Below are 24,293 nucleotides of genomic sequence, written 5' to 3'. Positions count from 1 at the left end.
GTGCATTGACGGCCGGCTTGCTGATGGCGGCCCCACAGGTGAAACCACTTACGGGTGTCCTGCTTTGCCTCCACTGTCTCCATGTCTGGAGGTGGGGCAGGAGGTGATCAAGGTTAAGTGGGGTCACACGGTGGGCCCTCAGCCCCATAGGACGGTGTCCTGGCTGGAAGAGGAAGAGACTGGAGGGTTCTGCCTGCCCACGGCACCGAGGGAAGGCCGGGTGAGGACACAGCGAGAAGGCAGCCAGCTGTCCGCAGCCAGGAAGAGGGCTCCCCGCCCCCAGGTCTGCCGGCACCTGCATCTCGACTTCCAGCCTCCAGAACTGGGAGCAAATGATGTGTTTTAAGCCCCCCCTGCCCCTCCATGCTGTTGTGTTAAGGCATCTATCAGCCAATATCTGGTTACATAAATGACAGCAAATGCATGAAACTGGAGAGCTATGGAGACTTTGAGGAGAAACGGGGAAGAGCCACGGGTGGTGCCGTGGAAAGATGTCCCAACTTTATTGTGAGATTAAAAAATAAACCGAGTGGTCAGTGCCCGGGCAGCAAGATCTGAAGAGATCACGGTTCCATGAGGGACAGGTGGATCATTGGAAGAAAGAGTTACGTTCTAGGGCAGTGGTTCTCAACCTTGGCTGCACATTAGAATCACCTGGGAATCTTTTTAAAATCCTGATTTCTGGGCCTCATCCTCCGGAAATTCTGTTTCTTTGTTATGGGGTGGGGCCACAACATTAGTAACAAAGAAACAGAATTTCCGGAGCCAGAAATCAGGATTTTAAAAAGATTCCCAGGTGATTCTAATGTGCAGCCAAGGTTGAGAACCACTGTTCTAGGGGGAAGTTTCTTTTTTCTTCTTTTCTAAAAGTTGTACATGTATATAATTTTTATGTTTTAAAAAAGAGCAGGGCTTTTAGATTTGTAAACATACAAATTAAAGACTCAAGAAAAACAAACCCATGTTTACTGGGACTTCCCCAGTCTTCAGAGGCAATCAGCACCCCCACGTTTGCCTGTAAATCAGGACTTTTATAGTGTGAAGAGCCTGGGTTTCATCCGAGTAAGAAACCTACGTGACAGAGACCTGCCTTTCCCCCTCCCCGTATTTTACTGTAAACATTCTCAGACACACATAAAAGTGAATCCCTGAATGCCCACTACATAGGGTCCACAATTAACATCGTGCTAGTCTTGCTTTATCACATGTGTATCCACTGCTCCACTCATCAATTTTTTTTAATATACTTCAATGTAAATTGCTGGCACCAGTCTACTTCCCCCTAAATATTTCCATATGCATCACATGCAAACTGCGTTTGAATATATAAATAATGAAAAAAACTTTCACAACCAGAAGAGACCACACACTTCATGTTAGACTAGGAAGCGGGGGAGAGGGGGTGCTTAGAAAGAACTGGGGTTTGGGGGAACTTCAAAAGGGCTAATTAGATTTTGTTTGCCGGCTCGGTCCAGACTTCACGGAGAAAGAACGGGGAAGCACCCAAACATCAATATGTTTGTCATTAATCAAAACTGCAGTTTTAAAAAAATCAAAGTGAAAGCAGTACCTGGACACGCTCGCTGCTGTGAGCGTTTTCCAAGAGCCGTGAGGTGGGGGCCTCAGACGGGAGGTGCTGGCCTGGGGCTCCCCGCCGCTCCCTTCGGGGACGGGAACGCCCTCCACGCAGCCTTTCAAGTCTTCAGGTCCAGCCGTGGCTGTTTTCCCACAAATATTTGCGTGTGGATTTCCTTGAACGTTCTCGATTTCCTCTCAAGCGTTGTTTTAACTACAGACACATCTCCCCGAGCAGCCCGACAAGGCTTTCATGTCACTGCCAGTCTATCACGTGTCCACCGGGCCTGAGAGGGCTAGCGCTTCATCTCCCAGGTCGTCCTAACAGGGTTCGAAAGCCCTGCCAACACCTTCCCCGGCCGATGGGCCCGCCCGCCAGGTGGTTTATGGGAAAGTACAGCGTTTTTCTCCGAAACCAGGGAGAACACGTGCCCCCTCCTGGATGACGGTGCCCAGCGGGCACTGCCCGGATCGCACTGAAGAACTTAACTACCGATACCCGACGTAGGCCAGGTTCCTCGCTGTGGAGGCCCCATTCCAGGGTCCCAGTGAACTGCAGCTGCTGGGTGCCTGGCCCTCACTGGGGAGCGTGGCGCTTACACAAACCTCCACAGTGGTCCTGGGAACATCCAAAATTCTAAAGGTTAAAACTGCCCAAGAAATCTGGAATAAATTACTATGGTGTAGAGTGAAAAACAAACAAACAAACATCATCACAACACCTGCCACAAAGATGAGAAGATTTCGTTATTTTCCTACCTGGCCAGGATGTTCCCGCCCCCACTGGGAACTACAGGAGGTACCTGGGTGTCTGCAGGTTGGGTGTAGTTAAGAAAAATGAGAATCAAAGAGGAAAACAGTTTGTATGTCTTTTAAAGCACATCTGTTCTAACTCCCATGCTCAGATTTTTTTCCTATTTAAAATTCAAGAATAAATGAAAACCTAAATCCACCTAGACACCAGCGCTGGCTGGGTCATGGGATGGAGTCCCCGCACTGGGCACGGGATAAACCTCTCCATCCCCAGCACTTCCAACCCCTCCTCGCCATTCACCAGTTTAAATGGCGCGGGAGTCAGCTTTCCCGAGTAAGTTCAGAATGACGGCCACGTCGGCCTATCAGGAGAGGGGCTGCGCAGAACCCAGGAGCCCGCACCCCGGGCACCGCTCACCTGGCACCGCTTGCATCCGGACACCTGCCGGAGGCCACCAGCTCACAGCACCTCAGCTCTCAGGCTAGACCTGGGGGACCAGTGAAAGGCCCGCAGGGGGAGCTGGGTGATTCTCTGGTTAATTCTGTTTCCAGGTGAAACTCCTCTCAGCCCCATTTAAACAAAAAGTAGCAGGAATTCTTAATCTAAGACCATAACAGGCAGACATTTTCCAGCAAACAAACAAACAGAAAATATGTATACTGTTCTGAGCAGATTCTCAGGGATTCCTGATCCCCAACATTTCAGCATCTTTGTTCTGGAGGCTGTGCCCCGTGTGGTCCTGAGGCTGCCCACCCAGGGCACCTGCAGCGCTTCTTAAGCCGAACACCCTACCCTGCGGACCCCTCCCCCCCAAATATCTGCAGGCAACGCCTCGGCATCGCCCTGGGAGACAGTGTGAGTGCCCAGCTGGCCCACGTCTGAGTCTCGGCCAGGAGCAGCAAGCGTTCAGGCGCTTCCACGTGAATAACACAGCAGTGTTGTGAGGAGGGCGGATAAACCAAAGGTGGTTTACGCACACGATGGCAAAGGGTTCAGTCTTCATAAAGAAGGAGGTGCTGCCATTTGAAACAACATGGACGAACGTTGAGGACGTGATGCTGAGTGAGATAGGCCAGACACAGGAAGGTGAATACAGTATGATCTTGTTCCTACGTGGAATCTGAAAAAAAGTTCAAATCATAGAAGCAGAGAGTAGAATGGAGGCTGCCAGGGGCTGGAGGGTGGGGTGGAGGGAGTTGGTCAGAGGCTCAGTTATGTGATGTGAGTACATTGTGAGGGTCTGATGTATGTACAGTGTGGTGACTCTAATTAATAATTCTGAGCTGTATATTTGAAATTTGCTAAGAGAGTTATTACTACACACACACACACACACACACACACACACACAGTGGGACCGATGTGAGGTGAAGGATGTGTTAATTTGATTGTGTGATCATTTCACAATGTATGTGGATAGCAAATCATCATGTTGTACACCTTGAATATATACAATTTATATCAGTCAAGTACACCTCAATACGGCTGGGAAATAAAATTAAAGAGAAAAAAGAAGAAATGTTCAGAAACCACAGCATTTTCTGCAGGTAAACTATTTATAGTCTCTTTACACTTGATCTTAGCCAAAAGGCCGAGAAGTGATTATAGTCTCTTTAGAAAACTCTCTGCCTGGGGATGGGGGTGAAGAATGAAACAAAAGTCTCCCAAGAAAGGAACAAAGAAACTATTTGTTTGAAACTTTTTTTCCTCTTAAACATCAGTGTCTGGGAGTCAGGTTTAGGTAACACCAAAATTGTAATAGGTTTTTAAATGTCGTATTCCAACGGCAGCCGTATTCTCTAACTTTATCCACCCTTATTTGAAAACCATGCCTGACATGTATAAAGATTAAAAGGAAGTCTGATTTCTGTTTATTGATCATTCACTTAATTACTGTTATACAGTAAGTTTAAACCCAGGTCTCCAGAGAAGTATAACAGTTTGCATTCTCATTTATTAAGAATGTAAACCTAATACTAGCTCATGTCCAACCCGATACTGTGATACCTCCATGTTACACTGTTTTCACAGCTTTTTTAATTCCAACAACACGTCTCCTGACTGAACCTCCTCACTTGATCCAGAGGGTTTCCCCCAAGTTTCCTCTCACGGCTAAAGATCTGTCCACGTGAATTCCTTTTATATCGGTGTTTTAATTGAACACTAAAAAAGTAACAGTTCGTGGAATACAAGATTTAGTGTGGCACATAAAAACATAAAATGACAATAATAAAAAAATCTCTCACGCACATAAATTAAGCCAAAGCCCTAAAAATTCAGCTTATGAAGATCATATATCCTGCAGTTGATTTTCCATTTTCAGCCCCAAAATGCAATAAATTACAAAGTATGAGCCTGGGCATGGTGCCGCTCAGACACATTCATTCTCCCCCTGAAACATCTCGGCCGTTTCTTATCATATTTGTCTTTCCAAATCTTTATTAACTCCACCAAAAGAGCTTATTGAAGGCCTACCTTCACTGTGACCCCAGGGGCTTGCAGCCAGTAAAAAACAAAACAAATTAGAACTCTGCTATTCACATACATTCGGGGAAAATCAATAGTTTTAATTTTCACATTGAGGCCCACAATTTTCCACTGACGGCCTCAGCAGGTTTTAATGGACACAAACAATTTACTTTTACTGTTTTAATTGTTCTTAGTCAATCGCTTTTTATTGCCCTTTACATCTGACTAAACAAATGAATCGAGCTGGATTCATAAATGATGACTTGGCAACATGGCCGGTTCTGTGTATTTTACTATTTGAGTCTCAGTTGCAGGCGGCGCTAGGAAAGAGCGGGCCCAAGAGGTGGTGCTGGGCATTAAAGCAGAAAACAGGAATCAGTCAGGAGTGAAATGGCAGAACAGTGACTCCGGAAGGTGAGGGAAGCGGCAGGGGGTTCCGGAACCTTCTCCTACCTGAATGCCAAGTGCCACCCAGCGGTCCTCTGGGGAGAGGTGAGAGTTTCCGGTTGCTGGGAGCCTGGAGGAGGTGCGGTGAGCTAACTAGGTGCACAGGCTGATGGGACGTGACCCTCTGTGTCTGGAATCAGGAAGACCCTCTCCAGCGGCAAGCTGGCACCGCCAACGGGCATTTGGGGTACCCCTACGTCTAGCAGACAGACCCTTCTCACCGAGCTGCCCCCAAAGTGCCTTCTCACTGTGGAAAGCCACAGCTTCCTGGTGTCTGGCTGGATCCCAGGGGGTTTGACTTTTGCAAGTTCAATTCCATGCAACGGAAATAAACAAGAGGGAGGATGGACGGGTGGGAAGGGGCATCAGAGAGACAGCGCGGATGGCTGTACCCGTGTCCCCGGGGTGAGCACGTGTCCTCCAGCGACCGAGACTGGAAATGGGACTCGGCTGCCCCCACAGTGGCTCTGAGCTGAACGGACTCACAACCACGCCAGGTGCTCAGTGAAGCAGCACAGGCCACAGCGGAATTAGATTAAGGGAAGGGTCCTGCTGACCCAGGTTAAAGAAGTAACTTCTTCTCCGGAGACCTGGGTTCAAACCTCCCTGAGGCCACAAGAGAAACAGGTGTTGTGGCTGAGTCCCTCCCACAACTGTCAACATTGGCAGGAGTGGGATGCTTCTTAAGGCCATTAACTAAAGACAGTGATTAATCACAGCGGAGAACTGATGGGAGACCAGGCTGCAGGGGACACTGGTTAGGAGCGGATTTCTCTCCAATCCTGGGGGCTCATTAATGAGCCACATTTCTTGTCTCCTTGAGTTTCCTGTTATTCATAAAATGATGATTTCTGAGGTCTCTTCCTATTTCTTTCAGGAGTTGATTTGCTAAATTAGATGGGGGGGGGGGGGGGGGAAACCCTCGCATTGCATTGCAAATTACGACCAAACGTTAGTTACATGACAAAGGGATTTAAAAACAAGTCAGCGTGGGAGGATCTGGCCTTGGATGGACACGTACGGTTTTATCTCCTTCCACCCCTTCATGAGCGGCACAGGGGACCCCCTCATCCAGAGCTCACGGAGAGCTCTGGTGAGCAGCCCCTCTGCTTGACCCTGAAGCTGCCTGCTCGTGAGGTGGGAGCTGTGTTCTTCCGGCAGTGTACCCCACCCCCATCTTTAATGCGAGCAGGAGGGGAGCAAAGCTATTTCCCCTAAAGACCCGCTATGTGCCTGGCAGCACTTTATCGTTCATCCGACGGGTGTCTGTTCCCTGGGAGACAGGGCATGAGCCAAGAGGCTGGGAGGGCGCTGCTGCTGGAAGCTCACCTGGAGAAGCGGAAACCAGGCCCGGCACTCCACCTGCGGGAGCTGCTCTCTGGAGGGCTGAGCAGGTAATGGATTACCTCTGCAGGGCCGGTTCTGGAAGAAGTGATGGGCAGAGGGCTTAACTGTGAGCGTGAGTATTCCAGTGCCTTATCTTCACCAAGTGGTTCTATTGCCAGTGTGACGACGACGAGGCTCCTTGGCCCCAAAGGAGTGGAGTTTGGGTTGGAATAGGAGTTTGGGAGGAATCTATGCCGGAGATGCGTGGCATCATGGCAAAGGACGCCCCTCCTCACCCAGTCTCTATTTTTTGTCTTCTCAGTAGGTGCCACAGCTGGAATTGTGGTGAGCATTGCAGCCAGGGAGAAGGCATAGCTCACTGATGATGTAGGAACCTGAAAGATAGCGGTGTTGCAGCCCACCCACTTTGGTGACCCGGGCCCTCCTATGGAAATGTTGTGTGATTTTCAGACGCACCTTAGAAAAGGGAAAAGGGGCCTCCTCGCCGCCGACGTGAATGACCACCGCCAGGCAGGGATGGTGGCAGTCCACCAGAGGTTTCATCGTGAGCATGACCCTGGCCGCTAAACACGTTCATAGTTATTCCTGTTTGTAGGAGACGGGGCCAGGTGGAGGCTTTCCGTGAGACAGACTGCCGGCAAGCAGGGCTACACCCTGAGTTTGACTCCTTACTTTTCGCCGACCGACCTTGGTTTTATATCGGCCTTTTGGTTCCAGGCAGAAGGAAGGGTTTAATGATCTGAGAAGCAGCAGGGAATACAATGAAGGGGAAAAAATCAACACTGCAAAGGGCTTTTATTTTAGAGGCACCACTTCAAAAATGAGAAATCACTTCAAAACATATCAAATAGAAAATAATTTATTTCAACTTCATTTTCCTTGTTTGTGAGTAGTAATCATGACTTTGTGAACTCGCCTGTAAAAAGAGTCTGTCCCTTCAAATCTACACAGAAAAAGGCCTGCGAGGAGAGCACTTAAGTCCACACACCGTCTCCATCCGCGACCCCCTGTGGGCGCACGTTCTCCCCACCGGCTGCAGTATTTGCAAATATGCTCTCATCTTCCATAAAGCGGCACAATACTTAGCTTTCTGCTTACACCTTTACGCTCGCTTGGGAACTTTAACCAGAAACATGTTTACAGTTGAAACATACATTTAAACACGGCTGGTTTGGTTATGTGTATTCAATCATGAACCGGTTTGGTGGTTTTGAGCTGAAGCCCTGACCTAAATAATATATTAATGGTCACTCATAGGAAACACGTTCAGGAAAGTAACATTATAAAATAGGGATCCATTAGAAATACATAATGGCAGTTGTATTTTCGGCAGGAAAGAAAGCACGTGTAACTTTTTCCGTATGAATATAGTTTAAACACATTATCCTGTGAAAGTATGCTTAAAAAGATCTTTTTGAAATTTAAACACTTTACGTAAAAGGTAACAAAGTAAAAAAAAGTACCCTTGCTATTTGAGAAAGGCCCTGGTTGTCAATACTGCCTCCCAAGATAGTCCCGGCTGGCTTTTCTCCACTTAAAATAGAGCCCTGCCCCCGGAAGTGCAGAGTGGACTATAAACACGACCTTGTTATCTTACATACAGAGACTTGCCGCATTGAACGAGGCAGGGTTTTCTACCCCAACGGTAGTGCTGTCTATATACATGACGCTCAGACAGTAGTCACTGAGAGGAAGGAATTGTACACTCTAGTGCCATCTGGGGACTTGGTGCCGTGGGTCAGGAGCTCCTGGATCGTCATCCAGTTATCCAGAATCTTCTTGTTCCTCTTCTTCATCATCTTCTTGTGGCTCAGCTCAAGGATGCTCACCTCCCTCCTGTCCTCGTCGGCGGGCTGCTCCCGGGGGCCGTCCAGCCGGCTCTGCAGCAGGAGCGCGCGCCGCCGCCTCTGCTCCCTGGCGCGGGCCACGTGCTGCTTGCGCTCCTCGCGGCTCCAGTAGCGGCCCAGCTTCATGTCGCTGGCCGCATCGTCGTCCGTGGTGACCCCACTGCGCTCCTCGCGGATCCGCAGCGCGCGCTCCCGCAGCAGGCGGTCGCGCACTGGCCTCTTGGTGATGTAGCGAGAGCCATCGCTGCGCACCTTCACCTTCCACTCTGTGCGGGGCTCAGGCGGGCCGGCGGGGCCCAGGTCCTTGCACACCCCCAGCAGGCTCACCTGGCTGTGCGCGTACTCCACAGCCGACTTCTGCTGCACCAGCTGCATGTAGCTGCGGTAGCGCCGCGCGTGCGCCGGGATGTGGGCCAGCTTGTGGGGCGCGTGCGCCGGGGGTGCGGGGCTGGGGCCATCCCCGGGGCTGCGCTCAGGGCTCTGCGAGGCCCCACGCAGGTCTGCCTCCTCCGTGATGCAGAGTGGACTCTCTGGCGAGGGCCCGCAGGCCCCTGTGGTCGCCTCGGCCCCTCTTCTCAAGGAGCTGTCGGGGGACATGTCCAGGGCGAGCGGGGTGCTCCGGCAGCTCTCCCCGGTGTTGTAGGCGCTTGAGCTGTCCTTGTCCGACTTCTCGGGGAGCTCGGTGATGTCGGAGAGCTCGTGACGGCGTCCGTCCGCCTCCGTGTCGCAGCCGCGGAAGCCACCGGGGTGCAGCGTCCAGGCCTCACGCAGCTGCCGAGCCCGGTGCGCGCGCACGACGCTCAGACATTCGAGCTCGATGCTGCGCAGCTCGGCGTTGAGCAGCTCCAGCTCCCTGTCCACGCTCTCGGGGGCGCCCCTGTCCGCGCCCCGCGCCGGGCACCGGAGCTCCAGCAGCTCCGCGTCCAGCAGCCCCAGCTCCCCGTCGGTGCTCTCGGCGGCGCCGCGCCCCGGGCACTTGAGCTCCAGCAGCTGCCGGAAGCTCTCACACTCGGCGTCGTCTGCGTCTGCGCAGTCGGCCCAGAGCAAGGACTCTCCGCTGAAGGGCAGGTCGCCGCTGCCCAGCGTGTCCTGGCTGCCAGTGCGTGTCCTCTGCCCGGCCAGCGCGGCCGCCTCGTCGCCGTTGTTCTCCTGCTCCGAGCTCTCGTCGTTGCGCGTGCTCTCGTCTGTGCGGCCCACGCCGCTGTCCTTCTCGTGCTGGTTGGACAGGATGGTGGCGGTGTCCGTGGTCCCCCCGTCTTCCTCGTGCTTCTTCTGCACAAAACAAGAACCTCCGGTCACGGAGAGGGGCCTGGTGCCGCTACCTGTGACCTCTTCCTGCAGGACAAGGCTCTGCGGCGGGGCGGGCCTCCACCACTCCGCACAGGTGAGGACTAGGACGGGGCCTGGGCATTAGCCAGACCCCCCTGGGCGACCACTGATGCCACCGGAAAAGTGAGGTGACCGTCGTCGCCTGGCCTGGATGCATGACCCAGAGCACAGGGCCACCTCTAGCTCCCGGTCAGTGGGGCATGGAGGACAGTGGTGGTGGCATAGATGGCACAGGGGCAGCTCAGGTTAAACGGGGAAGGGCTGCACTTTTGAAAACGTGACCGTGTCTCTACTCTCCATCCATGCCGCCCTCACAGGTGTTTTCCCCGCCAACGTGGAAGGTCAGCGGTCCCTCCCCAGTTCTGAGTGCAGGGCAGCGCTTCCCTCAGGCCAGAAGGACAAGCATGGTTTTCCTGCTGCCTTCCAGGTGGGGCCTCCCATGGTCCTTAGTAGCTTCTAAGGGAGACAGGGAGCGGCTTCCTGCAGCTGGGCCGCCCCGCAAGGCTGGCGAGGGCTGGGCTAGGCTGTGATGGCTGGGCGTGGCCTGGCGAGGACTGGGCTAGGCGGGGATGGATGGGCGTGGCCTGGCGAGGGCTGGGCGTGGCCTGGCAAGGACAGCGAGGGCAGCGGGGCCTTACCTGCTGCAGCGCGCTGGCGGTGAACTGCATGGCCTGGTGGTGCTGCTCCTCCAGCATGTCCATGTGCAGGTCGTCCAGAAAGTCGTTCCGGTCGTCGTCCATCCAGCCCTCGTCCAGCTGGGGAAAGCGGCAGCCAACACACGCCTCAGAGGAGAGTGCTCTTGCTCTCTCATTCATATTTTTAAAGAAAAGACATTTCCTCGGGGACAAACATTCCCAGGGCAGTCTGCCTGTTGTTCGCTATATGCCAGGAAACGCCCCGCCTCACCCCATGTCTGGGGGGTGGGGAGGTCCCCAGTGTCTGCTGTTTCATTTTGCAGGGTGGAACCCCTTCTCTCACTCAGCTACTTTCAGGCCGAGGTGCAGGGCCCCCCTCTTTCTTGTCCAGGAAGAGCAGACTCTTCAGGGCCCTTGATCGGCAGCCCATGTGCCAAATCTGGCCTTTTATATTTGTTGGCCTTTTATATTTGTTTTAATAAAGAGTCTGTTGACCAATGTTTCTCTCTCTCTCTCTCTCTCTCTCATTTTACATGTAGGCAGCCAAAGGAAGGCAAAGGACTTTAAGCATCACCTTCTCTGCTGACACCCTGAAGCCAGAGTTTATTCCAATTTGCTCCTTCTCTAAAGAGGCTACATTAAGCCCCTTGGACAAGGAATCACCGTGGTGTGGTGAGTCATTAAAAAATAAAATAAAAATCGTTCTGTTTAAGGTAGACAGCATGATTTGATCAACGTACTAAAATCCTTACAGTAGTCAAGCTAATTAACGCCACCTCACAGTCCCTTTTTTGTGTGGTAAGAGCACCTGCAATCGACTCTCTCGGCCAATTTCCAGGCGTCAGGGCAGTATCACAAATCCAGGCCCATGCGGTGCTCCCCCTGCAGGTGTGAGTGAGACACAGCGCTAGGCTGGGACCTTGGTCAGGTCTTGACCTCTAACATCTTGAAGGTCGTGACCGTGGTGTTTTCCATTCCACGTTTTCCTCTTCTCCCTCTTCCAATCCCTGCATTAAGGCGCCGGCCCAGCCCGCAGTGGAACTGCCAGGTGGCTGCCAGCACCCTCCTTCAGCGGCGGGCACGTCAAACCGATCCTGATCTCAGTGAGACTACCTTTCCAGGGCACAGGGTCTTCACGCTCGGACCCGATACCGGGGCCGTGTTCTGCAGGGGCAGGGACTCCGGGTTTTGGTTTAGAAATACAGTGCCCAGCCTTGTGCTCAGGAAGCGGACCCACCTGGAGCTCGGGCCTCGCGATGAGCAAGGAGAAGTTCTTGTTTTCTTCACTGGTTAGAAGGGCCACAGCCTCTTCGTGGTTCCGTACCTCTATCCCGTTAATCTTAAAAAAAAAAAATGAAAAAAAGAAGGTGGAGGGTGGACAAACGCAGAAGTGGATCACGCAGAATCACGCTGCGCTGCTCCATCTGTTACCCACTTGGGGCGAGGACATGGAAGGTCCTCGGAGCTCGAAGAGAATGCTCATTCTCAGGGGGCCGTGCCTGGCCCGGGACGGAGCCCTGGTGTCCAAGGCCAGGGCACCGTGGAGGCCGTGTGAATGGAGCGTGTGAAGAGGAACAGGTGAGCAACTCACTCAGACGTGAGACTCGGCAGGAGTACAAGGGAAGCATGAAGGGTTATTACAGGTGTTTCAGGGTAACACGGGAGAAGCAGCAGTGACAGGTCTGATGGGAACATTATGGAAGCTGAGGGCAGAGAAGGAAATGGGATTGTAAAGGGGTCTGGGTCCCAGCCTCAGGCAGGGCAGACGGTCAGTGGGAGGGGCTCTCTCACCATCACCCCTGGTAACCCTCCCGCAGGAGTTTGGCTTCTTGTCCTGAGAATTTGGGGCTCTGTTGGTCTGGAGGTGTCAGCCCCAGGGTGGGCGATTCCTCCAGGGGACATGGCTGGTCCCACTGAGCCTCCCACCAACTCCTCACGCCCGTGCCCAACAGGCCCGTGGAGGGCTGACTGGGGTGATGGATCTCGGTTACCAAGGAGAAATGGGGTGGGGGCGTGGACTGGGACTGCCCAGTGGTAGAGGCTGCTGGAAACCTTACAGCAACCACAGGAAGGCTGAGCCGTCCTGAAGGTCTGGGGGCACTCCACCACATGGGGGTCCCTGAGCAGCCGAGGTTTGGGTTGAAGTCTTGGGTTGAAGGAATGTCGAATAAGCAGTGGAAAATGACAAAATCACTCACGGTGAGCAATGTCACGACAGATCTAAGCACAGTAGCTCAGAGCACGGGGTGAGCTAGCTCCTGCTGGGGTGTGGGGCGCTGCCCTCTCGACGGGGTGCCCTGTCCCCACTGTCTCTGTCCTCACCACTCCCTGTGCATTTACTGTCCAGGGCTGGGCTTCACCCACTAAGTAAACTCGTCTGGCCTCCCTACACCCCTGGTTTGTGGGCCTCGTTCTTTAACCCTGAGCTGTCGCTACAACCAGCCTACCTGGATGATGCGGTCGCCTTCTCGGATGCGCCCGTCCTGGGCCGCGATGCTGTTGGGGTCGATCTGGAAAAAACAGTGACCGTCTCAGCACCGGGCAGATAGTTCAATGCGCGCGGACACAATGGCCCTTCCCAAAGGCGGGCTGACACAGCCAGGCTCGTGCTACACAGGACCCGCGTGATGCAAGGAGCAAACATGGGTCGGTCCACATCTCCAAGCACTTTCCAGGGCGTGTCCTCCGGTCCCTGCCTGGCAACCCTGTCCCACAGCCCCGTGTCCTGGCCCTGCCGGCCTCGGGGACATGAGGCCCAGCGGACTCTTGCTGCAGAGAAATGAAAATCACTACGGTGACTAGCAACCGTGCCTCGATTATTTTACCAAATGTTTCTAATAAATTTTAAAAAATAACTTTAAAACTGAAGTGGTTTGGCTCAGTGGATAGAGCGTCGGCCTGTGGACTGAAGGGTCCCAGGTTCAATTCCAGTCAAGGGCGCATGCCCAGGTTGCAGGCTCCATCCCTGGTGGGGGGGCGTGCAGGAGGCAGCTGATCAATGATTCTCTCTCATCATTGGTGTTTCTATCTCTCTCTCCCTCTCCCCTCCTCTCTGAAATCAATAAAAATATATTAAAAACAAATCAAAAAGCCCCCACAAAACAAAACAAAAAAACCCTGAAGTATACTTGAGACACGAGGACTGACTGTGGGAAAGAGACCCTGACGGCAGTGCCGACGGGCCCACTGGAGCGTGGTGGATGGAGAACATGAACTCAGAGGGAAGGTTACTGAGCCGGACCGACACACCCATGTCCATCCCATCAAGACAAGTTCTGTTCCCGACAGAACGGTTTCCCTGCTTGCAGACGTGAGCGCCCGGCATCGCGCTGGGGTCACTGGCTGTGCAGTCAGACAACTTCCGCCTGCCTGCTCTGAAGTCCATGCAATTTCTAGGACTTAGATTACACACATTCCACCAAAAGGAAGGAGAGAGACAGAGAAACACATGGCACGTGGGAGGGATCCCACCGGCCCAGAACACGAGACTGGAAATGAGCGTTGGCCGCTCCCTCGGGGCGGAGAACACACAACCATCTTATGGCCGGTCTGCAGGCTTCCCTGGGGCAATGTCACCATCTGTGCCGACATGAGAACATAACCCCAGGAAAGATGGGGCTCCATGGGGTGTGATGAAAGGGACAGAGAAGTGTGTCTGTGTCTTTCCAAGGGACTCAGTGAGGCAGAGTTAGGCTTAGTTACCACATAAAAGGAAGAAAAACCCCCTCTCTTGGTCCCGGTGTGGTCGCTGTGAAGAGCTGCCCCCCTACCTCGCTGATATAGATGCCCAGGTCGTCCTCGTCGTCCGTGCGGTAGCACACGGTGAGGCCCAGCTTGTCCTGGCTGTTGGCTCGGTACAGGTCCACCTCCTGCAGAGAGAGGCCCCGTGAGACCCCCGCCCGCGGGGCGGCCGCCGGGGCCTCAGGTGCTTTAAAAATAGTTCGTTTAAATGGTGAACTGGTTTTCTTTGCAGCCGACTATGAGAGGAGTTAACTTACCAAACCCAAAGCGATTATGGACTCAGGATCAATGCACACGGCATTTTTGACCTTTCAGTCAATAGAAAGTCATTTTGGAAATAGTTATTCTATTGATCCCCCCGCAAAGAAAAATTACCCATATTTCATTCAACATCAAGATGTTGGGGGTTTTAAAAAGCATTCCTTCCACGTCTGCCACAAACAAGAATATTTCCACGTTCCCCACCGTCCGGCCGTTTCAGGTCTCAATGCGTTTGGTTCGATGACTGCAGGTTGTGTTGCCTTACTATTCACAGGGACAGAACTCGCGAACAGATCACACGGAAAGTGATCCGAGAAAGGAGGGTAACGCGATTGCAGCAATGCCTGCTCCCCGCAGCAGCTGTCATAGTCATAGTCCAGAAATTACTTTCAGCCGCTAGGCCTGCAAATTAAATGAGGTGAGAGCCCGACTGTGAGACACCTGAGCACAGGGGACGCTGCCGTAGCCGCCAGTTAGTCCTGCCGCAGAGCAAAGTCAGCTCTGGTGACCGCCGGGGCCCGGGAGGAAGTACGGGGGCCCTGAGCGAGCTGACCGGCCTCGCTGCCCTCTCCTGGGTGCAGCCCGCACCAGCCATGATTCTGCAGCCGCGGCCGCCGCCCACGGGAAGGGCTGCCTGGGGTGCTCTCCCTGCGGCAGGCCCCTGGGTCTGGATTTAGTGTTATCTCCACAATCCGAGAGAAGGGGCTCTGAGTTGGGGTCTCTGAGCCACTGTCTTTGGGGACAAAGTCTTCCCTCCAGGCTCTTGGTGGAGGGGGGTGAGGAGGGTTCTGTCTTTGGGGTGAAGCTCAAAGCGGTTGTGTAGCAGCTACTTCCTAACCCTCCCTGGGAAAGGCAGGGTGCCCACCACCATGGACGCCGTGAGGCAGAACAGCAGGCACCGAGGTCCTGGCCCAGGGGGGCCGACGCTCTGTGTGCCAGGACCAGGGGCAGGCTGAGTGTGGCAGATGGTAAGGCTGGACCAGCGAGGGCCCCGCTTCCAGCGTGAGAACTCACGTTTTATTGGGGCATCATGGGAAACCATGACAAGTGCTATGAGCACCACCACAACCTGACTATTCCCAGCGCCTCTGCCTTTCCGCTGCCCAGTGGAGTGTCATGTGGGGGAGAGTCGGGGCTGTGACGACCTCAGATCCCAGCTCTGCCTCTTTCTAGCGGCTTCCTCGGAGCTCATCACGGCGCCTCAGTCTGTGTCCTCACTGCAGTGCTGGCCGGGGGATGAAGGCGGCTATCGGACAATTTCTAACCAGATGCGGTATCTGGGGGCTTGGGGGGGGGGGGCGGAAATGACAATTCCCCGAAGTTATCGGGGTTTTGCACATTCTCAACGTTTCCTTCTGACGGTGAGCATGGAGGTGGTCACACATCTGTCCGTGACGACGGAGACACGCTTCCCAAGACCGTGAATCGAATGGGATGAATAATGCACGGCCCGCGCTGGGTTACAGCCCCCCCCCACCCTCGGGTCCGGTGGCTTATCGGTAGATGGATCCCTGGATAACAAGGAGCGGCTCCGCCTGACATTTCAGATGCGACTGAAACGCTAGTCCAATTAAGAGAGTGAAGAGGGCCCCTCCCCCACGGGAGCCATGCTCTCCGCATCCCCGTCAGGCACTTTCCTCCGAGGGCCCCAAGGACCTGCGTGAGGGCTGATCTACCTGTAGGAAGGCGGGTCACCTTGGCACAACTCTTCCCTATTGGTCCAGGACGCTGCTCTGCACGTTTCTTTAAATTATCTCAACACTTTCTCTCGGCAGGTGCTAGGTGGGATGTAGAGCTGCCTCTAAAAGGCTGCATTTTCCTTCACCCCTTCACCTTCCATTCACCTTCAATTGACCTTCCATTCACCTCCCATTCGGGATAGGGAACCACGGCCCTGACGCCTCCATTCAGCAAGTACTTGCTGGTGCCCACGCCGGGCCAGGGTGGCCCAGGCAGGAGGAGTGTGAGTGAGTCGGACCAGAGCCCAGCTCTCCTGGGCCTGGATTCCGGGGGAGCCAGAAGCAGGCAGGAGGTGGTGCCGTGGGGTCGGGGAAGGGGGCTTTGCATGGAGGGGTCGCCTCCTCGGGGACGTGCCGTGCAGGCTGTGCAGCAGCTGGGAGGGCTTGGGGCTGGTGGTGGTGCAAAGTCCCCCTGACACTGGGAGGGCGCTGAGGAGGTGATGGGGTGGGGGTGCAGGGCTGACCAGGGAAGGATCTGTAGGAGCCCGTGCTGTGCCTGGGAGGCTGAGGCTGGGCATCCTGTGTCCACCCCGCCCCAGGCCACCCCAATGCCCTGTCACCTACTCCAGGGACCTGTGAGGAGCGCCCCCCAGGCCGTGGGGGAAGCAGCGCCCCCTGGCTGCTGTCAGAATCACGTCAGCGGAGCCCCGGTAACTACGGAGGAGCCACTGATGCACCAAGTGGGGAATTAAAACAGTAGATGAAGGACAAAGCCTCCTCAGACGCCTGCTTTCTCTCGGAATTGCCGACAGGAATGTCTAGAGCAGGTGTTCAGCCCAAGAAAACTTACGGGTGAGTTTGGCGGCTCAACCCTGGGTGTGCGCGAGCATCGCCCTTTTACCCGGAAGCGGTTTCCCAAGAGCAGGGACCTGACACTGACGTGAGTGGGACATCCTGCCTGCTTTCTGCGAGAACACCCGCCCTCCTGTGCGCCTGCCCCGAGGACGTCCCCACGCGCTCCGCACGTCCTCCCGTGGGACACCCGCGGGGCTCGTTCCCGCTGGACGCCGGGACGTGGAGCAGGCTTTTCTCCCTCCACAACGGAGCCCGGCCACCAGGCCCCAGAGCAGCATTTACGTGTGTTTTTTAATTACTTGAAATATTCAAAAGACAGGGCGGCCAGTCCTGTTCCGGGAGTGGGAAGTGACATAATCGACCCGCCTGGCTCTCGCGCACCCTCGGACACTGCCGTGAGCGCCTCCCTCACTCCTTAGTCGCCACTCCTCACGCTCACGCTCAAGCACAGGTGACCGAGTGCAGGGGCCGGCCACGCCCCACAACAGGGCTGCCCACCGACTCGCGGGCCGGAGGTTTTCCAACACGGATCTCGCAGAAATTCGGCAGATGCACAGCTCTGCCCTTATGTGTTATCTGAGGCCAAAGAGGACGGAAGATTCTAGACGCCGTGTAATGCCAACTGGCCTCTGTGTGGCAGGTACTGAGAGGACCCCAGGCCCCGGGGTCTGCTTCTCAGATGCCTTTGGAACAGCGGGCAGTTGTTCTTTGGAAGGAAATTCGCCGGGAGCCCCGGTCTGTGCATCTGGAGAACTGACTAGTGTTCCCGTGGCCCCCAAACCAGCGCCCTCACCTCCAGCTCCAGCTCCTCCCTGTCCAGGTCCTGGTGGGCGCCGCTCAGGTAGTCACTGGGATCGTAGTACTCGTGGGCCGAGGGGTGCCTGCAAGGAGAGGAGCAGTTGTGAGGTGCCCCTGTGGTCACCGGCCCGCCGGGCAGGCAGCAGGTCCGGCCCGTCACCCACACCTCTGGGTACACCTGTGGGGCCCCTCGCTTTGTGTCTATAAGAAGCACCGCCCGCATCCCCTCCCGCCACCACTTGCGGTGATTAAATCTTATCCCGAAACAACTTTTACGACATTAGTAAGTAATTTTGCTCTTAGGATATAATTTGAATAACTCTGCTCCAGGCTTATAATACAGTAATTAATATGTCACAGGATTCAATTTATCGCCTCCATAAACAAGAGAGTGCAGCATGGGAACCCTGAGGGAGGCACGGGGGTGCGACTTACTCCTCGGGCAGGAGGTAGGGCCCCAGCGCGGGCGGGCTGGGCGGGGACAGCTTGGAGAGGGCCATGATGTGCTCGAAGGTGATGTCGGTCTGGGTGCCCGCGTCCACCAGCTGCGCCTCCGACGGCGCCGGGAAGGCCCTGGCCCGGGGCGTCCGCCGCAGCACCTGCACCACGATCGGCTCCTTGGCCGTCCGGAACGCCTCCACGGCCTGGTCATGCGTCGCTCGGGATAAGTCTTTGCCGTTGACCTGTTGAAATATTGAGGGGGACACGACGCTCAGTAAGCAGAACCTGAAAGATGGTTTTCACGTGCAAGTGGCCAGCGGGAGGGCACGTGGGGATGTCGGGTCCCCCGCGCTCGCTCTCCATCTCAGGTCCCCGGGGAAGAAGGCCTGGTGGGAGGGGCGGGTTGGCAGGTCTGCGGATGTGGCATCAATACCAGACCCACAGCGGACGCCCTGGCTTCCTACTGGAATGTCTGTAACACCAGCGCGTCATCTCGCCCGAGAGAAGGGCCCGGTCGCAGGCTCAGCGCCGTCATCAGGAGTGACAGCGACTGGAATCAATCACACTGTCACGCGGTAATGGCGCGCGTTTCCCCAGCTTGTGCCAGGTGGCGTGACTGCTCCTTTCCTGCAAGCGACAGGGAGCTTCCTTTTGAAATGAATCCCTTTTGTTTCTCTTTAAAAGGCAGGTTGGAAATATGAAGGGACTCACAGGCCACAGGTGGATACGGCGGTAACTCCAAGGAGCTCGGATGGCCCACATTTTGGCCGACGCTTGGGAGGCCCAGCAGCCAGTGTAGTTGCTGGGTTTTTCCGAGCGTGCGCAGCCCTTGCACCTGCCCTTCTCGCCCCAGTCCTCACCGCCCTCCCCCAGAGCGTCCGGTACCCACAGGAGGCCGCCTGGTGGTTAGAACTTCGGTGCTGCGCCCCGGATCCTCTCCTGTGGCACCCTCAGAACTCACTCACCCCGGCTACGTCCAGAACAACTCACACGAGAGGACACGCCAACAGAACTGTTTCTAGAAAATGAAGTCGCTCCCAGCAACACGGAAGTCCAGCCGCTTCCTTTCCCCCCTCGCACCCCCCACGGCGGAGGAACATGACATCATGTCCCGTAGTTTGGTTACATCTAGTGACGGCACCACACGGACACCACCAGGCCCCGAACTACTTCCATATCTTCCCCGAGTGGTTGGTTTGCTTCTTAAAGGCAAGTATAGGATTGTGGTATAGGGACCGTGCTGCGGAGTAGCTACCTCCCCAAGTCCCCCCGCTTCTCAAACCTTCCCTGCGGAGAAACTGGCAAATTCATGGCGCTCGCACAGCAATTTAATCCTGAGTTTAAACCCCTTAGATGTCCACTACCTTCTCCCAGTAGGCATGGCGTTAGTGTTTACTCGTAAGTGCCAGGATGAACACCGACCAGTTTCCTGTCTGGCATGCCACACACCCATTCACCTCACACATTCCGATAAGCCCCTCCACACACAGGGGACCCCCTCCTTCCTCCCGGCTCGGGTGGCTGCACAGGGACCCACCTCTGGGATCGGGCCATGGCCGGCGCCCTCATGGGGGCTTAGGGCAGTGTAACTGTCCTCTCTCTGTCTCCCTGTCTCATCGACAACATGAATGTCACTGAGGGGTTGGGGGCTTTATGAAGCTTCATGGAATAATCTGGGTATAACGTCTAAGCCAGCGGTTCTCAACCTGTGGGTCGCGACCCCTTTGGCGGTCGAACGACCCTTTCACAGGGGTCGCCTAAGACCATCCTGCATATCAGATATTTACATTACAATTCATAACAGTAGCAACATGACAGTTATGAAGTAGCAATGAAAATAATTTTATGGTTGGGTCACAACATGAGGAACTGTATTTAAAGGGCCAGAAGGTTGAGAACCGCTGGTCTAAGGGATAAGAATTTACTAAGAAACCAGGGGGCCAATGGGGACCCGTTACCAGGATAGTCACCTTTTCCCAGGAGACAATCATCTATAAATCAAAGGAGCAAAGTGCAGCCTCGTCCAGGGGTCTGAATAGCTTCTGTACAGGGAGAGGCTCCCTCCCTGCCCACCTCGCATCCCCGGCCACCGACGCCCACGTTAATGCCTCCAGTCCTCGACTTTCTAGGGACTCGTTAGGGGCGCGACAGATAAATGGCACCGGACTCGCCGCTTGCCGCACAAGCTCTTGACAAGGCGTCGTGGGATCATTACGCTCTCCTAACAGCCGATGAGACGAGGCGGCAGTCACTAACCCAGACGATCCATTCTTGCAGCCAAATTTGTTTTGAATTACCTTGTGCACATAACACTTATTACACTGTCATCTCGGAATCGCATCCCTGGGAGACTCGGCGAGGTGATGACTCACGCCGCCAGCCAACCGAGAACGACAGCCTCTACTCCCGGGATGAGCACCGCGGCCTCGTTAGGGGGAGGCGGCGGCCTCCATCGCAGGAGGAAGGCTCGTCCAGGCGCGGCGGGCGGTCAGGTGCTTTATCGCCCAGTGGAGCGGACGGCTTTTACAACAGTTTACGCGGCTCTACGACCTAGTAAGTGGAATGTTTTGGAACAAGAAATGCTGATTGCCAAGTTCATCTTTATTATAAATTAAATGCTTAACTTATTCACCGCAGGCTCTGGAATGCAGGTGCAATTACAGTGGAAATCCAATCAGCCTGTCTCTGGGCTCACATCACAGCTGCAAATACGACGTGACACTAAGGGACTCCAGTGTCCTTTAGCGGAAGGCCTCCCGAGACGAGACGAGACCAGACGATCGTGCTGAGGGCGTGGAGCGATTCCTTCCCGGGTCACGTGCCCACTGCCCCTTCCCACGTGCTGAGGACTAACGCGGAGCTGGGGGCTTGCCCATTTGGGGGTACATTTTACTGACAGCCCACCTGTCCACCTGTCCGTCACTCGCTCCCAGAAGCACCTGCTGTGGTTCCTGAGACGTGTCCCCTCTTGGCGTGCCCCGCGGGAGGGCTCCTCGGGCAGAAGGGAGGCCGCAGCGCGTGCGAGGCGCGTCAGAAGCGGTTAGATGGCAGGCACGGTGGGCAGCATTTCACTACAACAGCCAGACCGCGCCCACCACACTCGCTGGGACACCAGCCGAGCCCGAGCCCAGACACAGGCTCCACCCTCACCGTCTCCCGAGAAAGCCCGCGGGGAGAGGCGCTCACACACCCGGCTCACCTTTCTGAACAGGAGCCGCAACCTTGCGAAGGTCTGCAGGGCCGGAGGGCAAGCAGGGCAGGGTATGTGTAAATATGGTATTTGGGAAGGAAGGTCTACTCTCTCCAAATTAAACAATCAGTGTCTTTTTATGGGGAGACATTGGTTTCTGAGGACCCGCGCCCCGTGGTCACCATCTATTTCTATCTCACGTGCTAATGACCCAGGGTAAGTGCTAATGCAATTTCAAATCCAGCCTATTGTCAATTACGCCCCTGGATAAAACCCAACTTTTATGGGGTTCATTTAATTAAATACAGGGGCAGTGATCTCATTCTGTAAAATATCACACCTATGTTTCCAAACTAATTAAAACGTAGATTCCATTGGAAGCAAGAGATGACAATAAACGATATACTGAAAAGTAAAAGGTTTTAAGGCCTGATCTAGCTGGGGTTACAAAGATTCTTGGAGTGATACCACCCCTGTGGTGACATAGGTAGTTACAGGACGGGGCACCACGGGGAGACGCCTGGAACTCTGGGTGAGCCTGGAGCGCCCCCTGCACCGACAGCTGCACTGGACGGGCAAGAGAAGTGCTGACCTAGACCGCACTGCCCCTGAGCTTCCGGTTCCTCCTTTGGGGAAAGAGAACCCGGGGGGACAACCAGCACCCCCAGCACTGAGGGTCACTTGGTGGGAGTCCCCACTTGGATTTCAAGGCACAGGGAGTCCGTGGGCTCAGCCACTGGGAATCTGACTGAGGAGAAGGTGAAGGGACCTGCAGTGACCACACGGGGACCTGCAGTGGCCACACGGGGACCTGGCAGACTGGGCGCACGCCCGCAGTGCCAGGCAGCACCCCAACCCGAGGCTCTGCTCACCTGCAGAGCCAGGTGGGGTGAACTCTCACCAGGGCCCTCAGTGGGTGCAGACCTGCCTGGTTCAGAGCCTGAAACGAGCCAGCCGTTTGGCGGCCCCGATCCCGGTGGGTCCTGCCCGCAGGGAGCCGAGGCCCAGCGCCACCTGTTCCGGGGAGCGCCCTGGTCCCCTTCGAACAGAAAGGCTGCTGAGCACTCGAGACCCAAGAATGAGATAGGACACGCTTGTCAGAAGAAACCACGGATCCCTTCTGGCCTCAGTTTCTCATCTGTAAATTGGGGGCGCACTCTAGACACTGAAGATGGATGGTGACCTTTACCGTAGGAATGTCACCGCGTGGTTCCCAGGGCCTTTCACCCGCTATGGAGACCCGGGTTAAAACATCTCGACTTCAGTTTCTGGCCCTTAGTTTAGTCACATGAGAGCATCACATCGGGCAGTGGGTCCTGCAGACACGCCCCTCCCCCCTCAGTCTCAGCCTCTGGCCACCGGGAGACACTTTGTTTCTGTACCTGAGCGCGTGCCAGTGCGCTGGGCCACAGAACACCCCGCCGGAAGGCTGGCCAGCGCCCAATTCTGAACGCTCTCGCTGCCGGACTGTCAGGGAGGCTCAGGGAGGAAGCTAAAGGGCCTGCTTTGCTGTCGGCAGGGGCCCGGGAATGAGCGGGTGGACGCCAGTCCCCGTGACGGAGAAGGACCGGCAGCGTTTCCTACGATGATTTATGAGACGTGGGTAGGATTTGCTAGAAACCAACCAGAAGCCAGTCCTCTGGGAAGGAATTAATGGGCCAAACACTTGGTAATGCAATTAGAAGATGAGGAGAGGTAGGGGTTTCCAGAGGGGGTGGCGGGGAGCGGGATGTGTGTGGGGCTCTGGTGATGTCACACTTAAGGCCGGGGCAAGGAGGCAGCCCGCTGTGGAAAGAGTGGAGTGTTCAGAGGGGAGAGGGCTGACCCTGGTGCTATTTGTGTTCGATGCTTCCGGAGATGGGCCGCTGGGGGGATGGGCACCGGTGGCTGTGTTTCAGCTAAACATGTGGGTCTGAGACAAGGAACCAGGTCCCTGGCGGCAAAATCATACGTAACAAATAAAGGCAGATCCAGCCGTACATCCTATCCTATTAGAAAACAGCTGCGAAAGGCGACAGCCATGTAACACTTTCAGAACAAACGAAGGCCGAGAGCGCATGTCCTCACACTGGGAGCACACACCGTGAGAAAGGACGGATATCTCGGACTCCAGGCAGTGACGGGATTCGGGTCCATGGGAGACGTCATGAAAAGAAGGCAAACGCAAGCCACACACGGGGAGGGCATGTTGGCCACTCAGATCCGACGGACGACGAGAGTCCAGGCTGGAGCTTTAAGGTCCTGCCACCAAGAGATGGAGACAAAAACCCCAATGGAGAACCGGCGGGGCCTGAACAGGGGCTGCCCCACTCAGAGGCGGCTGACGTACCGCTGGGACATGAAACAGGCACCTTCATGAGCAGTCAGGGGAAAGCCAGTGTAACCGGCGTGAGCCGCCTCTTCAGAGTCACTACGTTGGAAAAGTGAAGAACAGGACAATTCCAAGTGTTGGCAGGATGCGCAGCCACCAGAACCGCTCGACCAGGACGATGAGTAAGTCGGCATGAGGAAGACCGAAGCGGCCTGTGCTCTAGGTGCCCTCCGTCCTCTCTCCTCCTCCCTCCTGTCCTCTCCTCCACCCACCCCCTGTCAGTGCACAGGTAACCCTCCGTGTATCTCCTAGAGCAGGGGGTGGTCCCCGGACCAGCAGCACCTGAAATCCTGGTGGAGCACAGGCTCGGGTACTGACAAGCCCTCCAGGTGACTGAGATGCGTGTTCATGTTTGAGAACGGCTGCCCTGGAGGAATTTCTGTACCTTGAGACAGAACGCAAGTAAAAATGGGATTCCATCCCTCCACCCCCTTTTGCAATGAAAGAGGGAAAAACGTGAGAATACCCTTAAGGCCCAGTGACCTCTGGGAGTGGGGGTGAGGAGAGGCGAGGTGGAGACTCATACACTGGTGGGCGCCTAGGGCATCACAGGA

At 55.1% G+C, this 24,293-nt stretch overlaps 1 protein-coding gene and 1 non-coding gene across 2 annotated transcripts in view; both read right to left on the bottom strand.

Annotated features, from left to right (window-relative positions):
- Nucleotides 1–7,435: 7,435 nt before the first annotated feature.
- PDZRN3 (PDZ domain containing ring finger 3) overlaps nt 7,436–24,293 on the bottom strand; it is an 84,972-nt gene continuing 68,114 nt past the window's right edge. The window contains exons 4-10 of the mRNA XM_014467659.2: nt 18,173–18,420; nt 17,733–17,820; nt 14,174–14,272; nt 12,851–12,913; nt 11,641–11,742; nt 10,407–10,523; nt 7,436–9,711 (exon numbers count right to left, since the gene is read on the bottom strand). Coding sequence (XP_014323145.1) covers nt 8,263–9,711; nt 10,407–10,523; nt 11,641–11,742; nt 12,851–12,913; nt 14,174–14,272; nt 17,733–17,820; nt 18,173–18,420 — 2,166 coding nt within the window. The 3' untranslated portion in view covers nt 7,436–8,262. The remainder of the gene's footprint in view (nt 9,712–10,406; nt 10,524–11,640; nt 11,743–12,850; nt 12,914–14,173; nt 14,273–17,732; nt 17,821–18,172; nt 18,421–24,293) is intronic.
- On the bottom strand, nt 10,935–11,073 carry LOC111823148. The gene has a single exon (XR_002826158.1). It is a non-coding gene; the product is annotated as a small nucleolar RNA SNORA67 (small nucleolar RNA).

Source organism: Myotis lucifugus, unplaced genomic scaffold, assembly GCF_000147115.1.
Source record: "Myotis lucifugus unplaced genomic scaffold, Myoluc2.0 scaffold_408, whole genome shotgun sequence".
Taxonomy (NCBI): Eukaryota; Metazoa; Chordata; class Mammalia; order Chiroptera; family Vespertilionidae; genus Myotis; species Myotis lucifugus.
The sequence above is the reverse complement of the archived record's forward strand: the minus strand, read 5'-3'. Positions and strand labels throughout refer to the sequence as shown.